General features: G+C 44.5%; 1 protein-coding gene across 3 annotated transcripts in view; it reads right to left on the reverse strand.

Annotated features, from left to right (window-relative positions):
• The window catches only part of TDRD10 (tudor domain containing 10), a 53,267-nt gene extending 43,563 nt beyond the window's left edge, over positions 1-9,704 (reverse strand). For 2 of the 3 annotated variants that reach the window (XM_040230436.1, XM_040230438.1), the window contains exons 1-3: positions 5,766-7,335; positions 5,143-5,222; positions 4,152-4,210 (exon numbers count right to left, since the gene is read on the reverse strand). In XM_040230436.1, the coding sequence (XP_040086370.1) occupies positions 4,152-4,210; positions 5,143-5,222; positions 5,766-5,767 (141 nt within the window). In that variant the 5' untranslated portion in view covers positions 5,768-7,335. Of the gene's footprint in view, positions 1-4,151; positions 4,211-5,142; positions 5,223-5,765; positions 7,336-9,629 lie in introns of those variants that run through there. The other variant, XM_040230437.1, reaches the window with a different exon arrangement.
• Positions 9,705-9,720: the final 16 nt, after the last annotated feature.

A 9,720-nucleotide genomic window follows, 5' to 3' on the forward strand; every position in this document is an offset into this window, starting at 1 on the left:
TGTATGAAAGTGAAAAGTGAAAGTGAAGTCGCTCAGTCGTGTCCAACTCTTAGCAACCCCATGGACTGCAGCCCACCAGGCTCCTCCATCCACGGGACAAGAGTACTGGAGTGGGGTGCCATTGCTTTCTCCGAGAGAACAGTATGGAGGTTCCTTAAAAAACTAAGAATAGAGCTACCATGTGACCCTGCAATCCCACTCCTGGGCATATATCTGGAGAAAAGCATGATCTGAAAGGATACATGCACCCCAGTGTTCACTGCAGCTCTGTAAGAGAGAAAGAGAAATATCATAAGACATCCCTTATATGTATAATCTAAAAAGAAATGATACAAATGAACTTAAAACAGAGACCCACAGACTTAGACAACAAACTTGTGGTTGCCAGGGTTGGGGTGGGGGTGGGGACGATGGGGGAAAGGGATAATTAGGGGTTTGGGATGGATATGTACACACTGCCATATTTAAAACAGATAACCAACAAGGACCCACTGTATAGCATATGGAATCTGCTCAGTGTTATGTGGCAGTTGAGACAGGTGGGAGTTTGGAGGAGAATGGTACATGTATATGTGTGGCTGAGTCCCTTCGCTGTTCACCTGAAACTTATCACAACGTTGTCTATCAATCAGCTTTGCTGTTGCTGCTGCACTCGTACCCAACTCTGTGCGACCCTGAGGACTGCATACTGCCAGGTTCCTCTGTCCATGGGATTCTCTAGGCAACAGTACCGGAGTGGATTGCCATGCCCTCCTCCAAGGGATCTTCCTGACCCAGGGGTGGAAACCAGGTCTGCAGCACTGCAGGCAGATTCTTTACCGCTGAGCCACCAGGGAAGGCCCAAAATCAGCTGTATACTCCAATACAAAATAAAAAGTTAAAGGTGGCATTTCCTGTATTTTAGTTTCTATTTCCAAGTACTTTCTTGTGAGAGGGCTTTGAGGTTATCCAATCTATCATAATTAAGGAAACAGAGGCATCTGAAGATTTTAAATCCATTTGGCATCATGAAGGTTACTCATATACTCAACAAAACCAGTTTCAGAAAACTGGCAAGGGGAGAATGCTAACCATTGGGCTCAAGAGTTGAGTGTGAGATCAATTTCAAAACTTACTACAAAGCTACAATATGCAAGCGCAGGACTGGCATAAGGACAGACATACAGATTAGTGGAATAGAATGAGACTCCAGAAATAAACTGCTCCATTCATGGTCAATGGATTTGCAACAAGGGTGCCAAAATAATTCAGGGGGAAAAAATTAATCTTTTTAGCAAATGATGCTGGGGCAACTGGATATCCACATGCAAAAGAATGAAACTGACCTCGACCTCAAACTGCATGCAAGAATAAATTTTAAAAGGATTACAGACCTAAATGTAAGAGCAAAAACTACAAAACTCTTAGAAGAATGAATACATGTAAATCTTTGTGACCTTGGATTAGGCAATGGATTCTTAGATATGGCACCTAAAGCAACCAAAGAAAAAAATGGAAAATTGGAATGCATCAAAATTGAACGTTTGTGTTTCAAAGGATACTACAGACAAAAGAAAACACAACTGATAGGAGAAAATATTTACAAATCGTGTATCTGATAAGAGATCTGTATCCAGAATATATAAAGAACTCTTACAACTCAATAATAAAAAAGATGAACTGATTTTAAACTGGGTAAAGGATCTAAAAAGTATTTCTCCAAAGAAGATATACACAAAGAGAAAACAAACACATAAAAAGATGCTCATTAATTACTATGAAAACACAAATCAAAACCACAGTGAGATACCATTTCATATCTACTAGACGGCAAGAATCAAACAGACAGACAATAATAGTTTTGGGCCAGGAAGTGGAGAAATTGGAATTCCCACACATTGTTGGTATGAATGTGAAATGGTACAGCTGTTTTGGAAAACAGTTTGGCACAGAGTTATCATGTGACTCAATAATTTCACTCCTAGTTTCCAAGACAACTGAAACATACATTTACACAGAAACTTGCACACCCATGTTCAGGTTAAGATTTTTCATAAAAGCCAAAAAGTGGAAACAGGTCAAATGTCCAGTGACAAATGGATAAACTGTGATATATATCCATATAAATACTGTAGTCATAAAAAGGAAAGAAGTACTGAGACATGCTATAAAATGTATGAACCCTGAACACATTACACGAAGTGAAAGACACTATACGAGTGTATTTACATAAAATACCTACAATAGGCAAATCCATAGAGACAGAAAGTAGATCAGTGGCTGCCAGGGGCTGGAGGAAGACAGGAGGAGGCGGCGCTGCTAATGATTATGAGATTTACTTGCGAGGTGATGAAAATATTCCGGAATTAATGGTGATGGCTGTGCAACCTTGTAGAATATATTAAAAACCACTGAATTTTATGCTTTAAAACAGTGAATTTTTTGGCATGTGATTTATATTTCAATAAAAAAAGAAATGTTAATAAAGTAAAATGCTAGCTACTATTATTGTTATGAGTAATAACTCATCTGTCATCTCTGATCCAAGACTTGCATCTTCTACCAACAACCGTGAAACTGCCGCAGGCTAGTCTGTTGTTGTGCAAGAAGGTAAAAGTCTCAGACACTCACTTCACAGTTCTCGACAAGGCAGGCGTTAATGTTAAAATCAGACATTGTCTCTCCTAGGAGGCTGGTCTCTGTTTGTACGTTGGAAGAAACCACTGTGGAGAACGCTGGTGCTTTCTAGTGAAGTGGGCAAGGACCAAAGGTGCCCTATAACACAGTGTGGGTCAGCATGGCCAAGCAAGCCCCCGGGGCCCGGCCGTGAAACAGGATCCACTGCAGAGAGGAGGCAGAGCCGCTCAGCGCCTCGCCTGCCCCAGACCACTGCACCAACTACTGCAGGGCTCCTGCCTTCATCTCACTGTCAAGTAACGGGTTGTACTAGCCTGCCAAGGGGAAGGGGAGTCGATCCCAATACTCCCTTCTCCCGGATTCCAAGCATCCCCCAACACATCCACTTTGACTCAACAAGATTTAACTCACTGGGTCAAAATGAATTACTTCACTCTCTGTGCTCCAATACCATTTTCTTCTCTCTTTGTCAGATAAAAATCTAATAGGTCCATGTCTTTTTATGGTGATTTATTTACACATCTTAACAGTTATGTGGTTGGGTACTTGCAGGCAGTGGAAATGGACTCAACTCCTGGCTGACGACTCCCTGAGTCTGTGTACTTGGCTAAAGAGGACCTCGTAGAGCCCCGTCTGCCTCATCTTCAAGATGGGGATACCACCCACCATGCAGAGCTATTATGAGAATTTAATAAAACCACACTAATGAGGGATTTAGCCTGGTTCCTGGAGAATATCTGATAATTAAAGTATAGTAACAGCGTAAAAGGAATAAAGTACGACTTAAGCAGAGATGACTGAGTTTAGCTAATTGGCAAGCAGGCACGAGACCAGGACATTTTTGAAAGATGTCTGACATGCAGCAGGGACTCCACAAAAGTCAGTTTCTCTCATGCTTCATCTAAGACTGAGTTTGAGCATGCTTTATTTTTCAGCATGCTGAGAGTGCCTTGGGCACATTATTTTGCATAATGTGAAAAAATTTAAATGCTCCAGGAAAAAAAAAAAAAAGCCAGGGAATGCCTCAAATCAGGAGATTACACTTTCACTCTCTTTTCATCGGTAGTTCAAATGTACTTATTACAAATTTTAAATATTTATGTTGTTTTATAATTATTTCGGGTTTGGTGGTTTGGCCTCCCCAGACAGACAGGAAGATTCCTGGGGGTCAAATGTAGCTGTTTATATTCTACTCTCTGAACACACAGCTAACTGACTGAACTGTTTCATTTCAAAGTGAAATGAGCATAGTTTTTTTTGACTGAGACCCCATGGCTCCTTATGATCAAAGGATTGGCATAAGGCCCCTCATAAGGCCCCCTTCCCAAAGGGAATCGGCCTTACAGCAGCCCTCCATTCCAAGCGATGAGGAGGGTGGCCACCCACCAAGGTCCACACGGATGGCTGGATGGAGGATGCTTCACGCTAAAACTGGGAAAGCCCAGGGCAAACCGTGAGTTGACTATGAGTTGCTTTAGGGCATATGGGGGAAGCCAAAGAAGATGAGAGGCAACCATGCACAGAGTGAGGCATACCTCAGAGATGTCCAGCGGGAGATTGCCAATGTACACCTCTGTCTCTCTTTTCTTGAATTCTAAAATAGCAAAAAAGAAAAAACAGGCAGGTGTAAGGTTGGAGGAGTTAGAACATGAGATAAATGACACATTTTTCTCAATGTTAAAACATACACACACATTCCCTTTCAAACATTACTCCTCCATGAACAAAAAATAGTTAAATAGCATTCAACGGGTCAGCAAACACTTGTCACTATTATGGGAGTGGTTCCGAGTTACGCACTGGCCTTGGACATCACTAATTCAAGGCAGCAGCGCAATCTCTGGGGCAGGAGAGGCAGGGAGGACGAGTCATTACCACACCAGGAATCCAGCACTTTCAATGGGGTAGTAATGAAGTTTCAAAGTTAACAGTCAGCTGAAGGAGGTAAGGAAGGGAATTAATGCAGGAGGGAGGTGGAAGAGAATCCAGGCAGAGGTCGTAGCACATGCAAAGACATGGACACAGGAAAAGGCCCAGCTTGTTTGGGAGTTTGCATGGGGTAGGGAATAGCTAGACCAAACACGGCATGTGGGCAAGCAGAAAAAGCAGGGGCAAGAAAGGCAGGCCAGGCCAACTGCTGAAATCACTGACTGCTGCCCACAGCCGTCTCAGGGAACCCACTGGCTGTGAGAGGAGGTGAAAGGTTTAATCAGAGAGCTGATATCAACACATCTATGTTTTAGAGCAGTGTCACTTTGGAGATGGTGGAGAGTGAAATGGAAACAGGCAAGGATTAGAGTATGGGGTTAGAAGCAGCCGATGAGACAGTGACTGAGGGACTGTGCACACAGTGGGTAGCAGAGGGACACGTCCACCATGTGAAAAGAAATGTGGGGGCTGCTTAGAGCAAGGACAGATTAGGTGGATGCCAGGTTTCATGCTTGAACAGAAATTAAGTAGATTAACTAGGATCCAGGTTACAGTCTGAGGGTCCTAGCACCAACACCACCCCATAGGCTAACTCACTTGGAGATTTCTGCTCCTCCAACGCGCCATTCTCCCCAGATACTTTTGCAGAGGGTCGGAAGTCACCACTGCTCCAGGACCTGTCAAATGCAGGACTTAGCATTGCACCTCCCAAGGCCAAACTCCAATGAGAGGAATTTGGGCATAACAAGCAGGGCCTTGCATAAGCCTCCATACTCTTCCTGACAGAGGGTTTCCCTTCCTCCTTCCAGACTCGGGTTCCAAGCCAGGAAGCCCTCCACTGGACTTTTTTAATCCTTAATAGTTAAAGCAGATTCCCCAGTTGCTCAGCAGTCAAGAATCCACCTGCAGTGCAGGAGACACAGGAGATGTGGGTTCGAGCCCTGAGTCGGGAAGATCTTCTGGTAAAGGAAATGACAACCCACACCAGTATTCTTGCCTGAAAATCCCCACGGACAGAGGAGCCTGGCAGGCTACAGTCCGTGAGGCTGCAGAGTTGGGACAGGACTGAAGTGACTGAGCGTAAGCAGGACGGTCAAAGTCAACAGGCAAGAAATGCTGAGATTGACTCCTAAACTCTGGCAGGACAAGGCAGGTGGAGGAGGAAGAGAAGGCTGCCGGGTGGAAGGAGGCCTGTTTATCAGCAAAAGGAAGCAACTTACATGCTGCAGTTTCTTTCCAACCGGATCTCCTGCAAAGCCAACCAGCCACAGTTTTAGAGGAATGCCAGATCAGTCACCGCCACATTGCCGAATAGGTACTGTGGCAGGCAGAATAATGTCCCCACCCCCTGCAAAGTGGTCCACATCCTAATCCCCAGGACCTGTTAAAGGTTCTAACGTAAGGGGAGCAGTTTTCCCACACCATCAAGTGATGCTCCGGACACCAGCTGAGTGGCCTAAAATTCAACTCAATTCTGACACTATCTACCCAGAGATAGCATCAGTTTCATAGATTAAGGGGTCAGTACCACAAGACTGCCAACCTCCCTCCCCACTCCTTCAGAGGTCGGCCACCTGCAAACCCAGGTGGTCAGCTGTGCTTCTGCCTGACCAGTTATAGCTGGAGGTTCCCACGACCTCTTCTTGGGTCCCATCAATTAGCCAGAGTGGCTTACATCTCAGAGAAACATCTTCCTTACCAGATTACCATTTGTTTTAAAAGGATGTAACTCAGGAGTGGCAGACGGAAGAGATCCACAGGGCGAGGTATAGGGAAAGGGCTTAGGTCTCCACGCTCTCCAGGTGAACCACTGTCCCCAGATTGCTACAGCAGCAGTCCCTAACCTTTTTGGCACCAGGAACTAGTTTCAAGAAGACAATTTTTCCACGGACGGGAGGCTGGGGTGGTTTCAGGATGATTCAAGCCCATTACACTTATTGTGCACTTAATTTCCATTATTACATCAGCTCCACCTCAGATCCTGGAGGATCTGCTCTATTGTGTTCACCAACCCAGAGCTCTCAGAGTCCATACTTTGGGGTTTTCTAGGAAGGCCTCTTGGCAAAGGCATGACTGATTAGCCCTTCTTGTCTCCCCAGAGATGGGGCGCGGTGGGAGAGATGAGTGTAAATTCTGACCCTCTAACTAGTCAGCGCCCATCCTTAGGTTACTTGGTGTTTGCTAAGGTCACCTCAACATGACAAAAAGACACCTTCCCGTCTCTCATTCAGGAAATTCCAAGGATTTTAGAAGCTCAGTGACAGAAACCAGATGAAAATCAAATATATATTTATTATGAATCACAATATCACACCTATGAATATGTTTAATTACATGGCAAGGGGGAAATAAAGCGGCAGATGGAATTGCAGTCACTAATCAGCTGACCTCAAAATACAGGGATTATCTGTAAGGGCCTAAGGTAATCATAGGAATCCTTAAAAGTGGAATAGGGAGGCAGAGAAGATAGTCAGATAAACAGACATAACAAAAAAAGCAAGACTAAAGCAATGCAATATAAGAACCAAGCTACTGCTGCTGGCTATGAAGGCAGAGGAAGAGGGCCGTGAACCGGAGAAAACAGGTGGCCTCTAGGAGCTGAAAAAGGCAAGAAAACAGATTCTCCTCGGACGCTTCCAGAAAGAATACAGCCCTCTTGACACCTTGATTTTAGCCCAGGGACACGTGTGTCAGGCTTCTGACAAACAGAATTGTAGGTTGTGTTGTTCAACCCACTGAACAATGGTGATCTGTTATGACAGCAAATAGAAAATACAGGCACTAGGAGCAACTTTAGAATCACAGCTGCCTCCGCATAGCGGTCACCTGTGGAGTTAGACAGAGGCAGCTCTGAGTGCAGCCCGGCGACCCTGGGCATGTCTTCCCTGTCAAATGGGATCACAACACCTATGCCAGCACATGAAAAGATACTCCACCTCACTAATTACTAGAGAAATGCAAATCAAAACGACAGTAAGGTACCATCTCACACCAGTCAGAATGGCCATCATCAAAAAGTCTACAAATAACCAGGACTTCCCTGGTGGTCCAGTGGTGAAGAATCCACCTGCCAATGCAGGGGACACAGGTTTGATCCCTGGTCCAGGAAAATCCCACATGCCATGGAGCAACTAAGCCTGTGTGCTACAACCAGGGAAGCCGCTGCAATGAGAAGCCCACGCGCCACAACTGGAGACTAGCCCGCATTCACTGCAACTAGAAAAAGTCTGCTATGCCCAGCAACGAAGACCCAGTGCAGTCAAAAATGAATACATAAAATTTTTAAAGTCTACAAATAACAAGTGCTGGAGAGGGTGTCTGAAAAGGAAACCCTCCTACACTGGTGGGAATGTACGTTGGTACAGACACTGTGGAAAATATGGAGGTTCATCAGAAAACTAAAAAATATAATTACCATATGATCCAGAAATTCTACTCCAGGGCATATATCTAGACAAAACTATAATTCAAAAAGATACAGGCACCCTTATGTTCATAGCAGCACTATTCACAATAGCCGAGACGTGGAAACATCCTAAACGTCCATAGACAGATGAACAGATAAAAAAGGTGTGGTACATATATACACTGGAGTACTACTCAGTCATTAAAAAGAATGAAATAATACCATCTGCAGCAACATGGATACAGCTGGAGAGTAACATTAAGTAAGCAGAAGGAGAATGACGAATACCACAGGGTATCACTCATCTGCAGAATCTAAAATATGACACAAATGAACCTAACTAGGAAACAGAAACAGAATCATGGACGTAGGGGGGTCGGGGTCAGCAAATGTAAGCTTTTATATGGAGAACGGATAATCAACAAGGCTGAACTGTAAAGCACAGGGAACTACATTCAATAAATAAACTATAATGGAAAAGAATATTTCCCAAAAAAGTACATATGTATAACTGAACCACTGCGTTGTACAGCAGTAATTAGCACAACATTGTAAATCAGCTATAAGATAAATAAACGCCAATGCCATAGATTACAAGGGTGAAGTGAGATAAAGCACTTGCCACAAATTAAGAGCTCAATAAATGGCACTGTACTTATTTTTACAGATTTCATTGGCACTTTTCTATGATGCTTCAGATTAATACTGTCCCATTTTACTGATGGGAAGGTCAAAGCAAAAGGGCATCAGATGATTTGATTAAGGTTATAAGATACTGAGGTAATTCAGGTCTGTGACTTCAAAGCCTTGGTTTTTTCAAAGTCATTCTAAAGGAATTTTTTTCTTTACTTCAGGAGAAACAAAAATTAAAACGTTATATTTTAAAAGAATGTAGTAACTCTGCTTTGAATTGTTTCCAGCTGTAGAAAGAAACTGCTCTAGCAGCCGCTAAATTTAAATAGAGCTAACAATGAAGATAATTCAAAGGCTGAAGTATTGATGAATAAAAACAGGTTTGTGGGCAGAATCAGGCTACAGGTGTTACTCCCAAATTCCTGGTAATCCCTGGAAGTTTACGGGCTTCTGGAACAGGGCAGGCAACAACACTTCCAAGCAAGGGCCCAGCATAAATCTTTCGAGGATGCTTTCAAGGGCCTGCGGCGCTATGCTAACTAAACGGCTAACGCACAGTCTCATTTAATCCTCGAGGAAACTCTCAGAACTTGTCATTATCACCCCACTGTACAAACGAAGTCCTGGAGGCTCGGAGGCCGTAACCAGGTAGTCTGAAAGTCCATTCAGTCTCCACGGTTTGTAATGGATTTAGAACATACTGCGTTAGCCTCAACAGCGCTTTCAGTTTTTTAAGCTAAAAAGTTTTTAAACTGCTTCGAAAGGGAGGAAGATGGCAGAGGCGTCTTTTCACGTAAAGTGCCCCGCAGTACTGCACGAAATGCTCCCCAGCTGCACGGATGCAGTCTCTGCGGTCCACTCCCACCCGCCAACCCCACTAAAAAATTAGCTCTGCCGCCAGGCGAAAGCAAGCGATTAAGTCCGAGGGGGAACATTCGTCCCACCACCCTGGAGTGAAAATGAGGGGGGGCAGTTTCCTCAAGTGCCTCCCGACGCCCGCTACTCCCCGTCCGGCAGCCCGGGGCCGGGAACCAACAAACCGTACCTCTCCCGGGCCAGGTGCGTCCAGCCAGCGGCCCAGACGCCAAGCCTTCGCGCCTCCTCTCTAGGAGCTCCGCCTCCTCCGACGGCCGCGG

Source organism: Oryx dammah, unplaced genomic scaffold (genome assembly GCF_014754425.2).
Source record: "Oryx dammah isolate SB20612 unplaced genomic scaffold, SCBI_Odam_1.1 HiC_scaffold_28, whole genome shotgun sequence".
NCBI lineage: Eukaryota > Metazoa > Chordata > Mammalia > Artiodactyla > Bovidae > Oryx > Oryx dammah.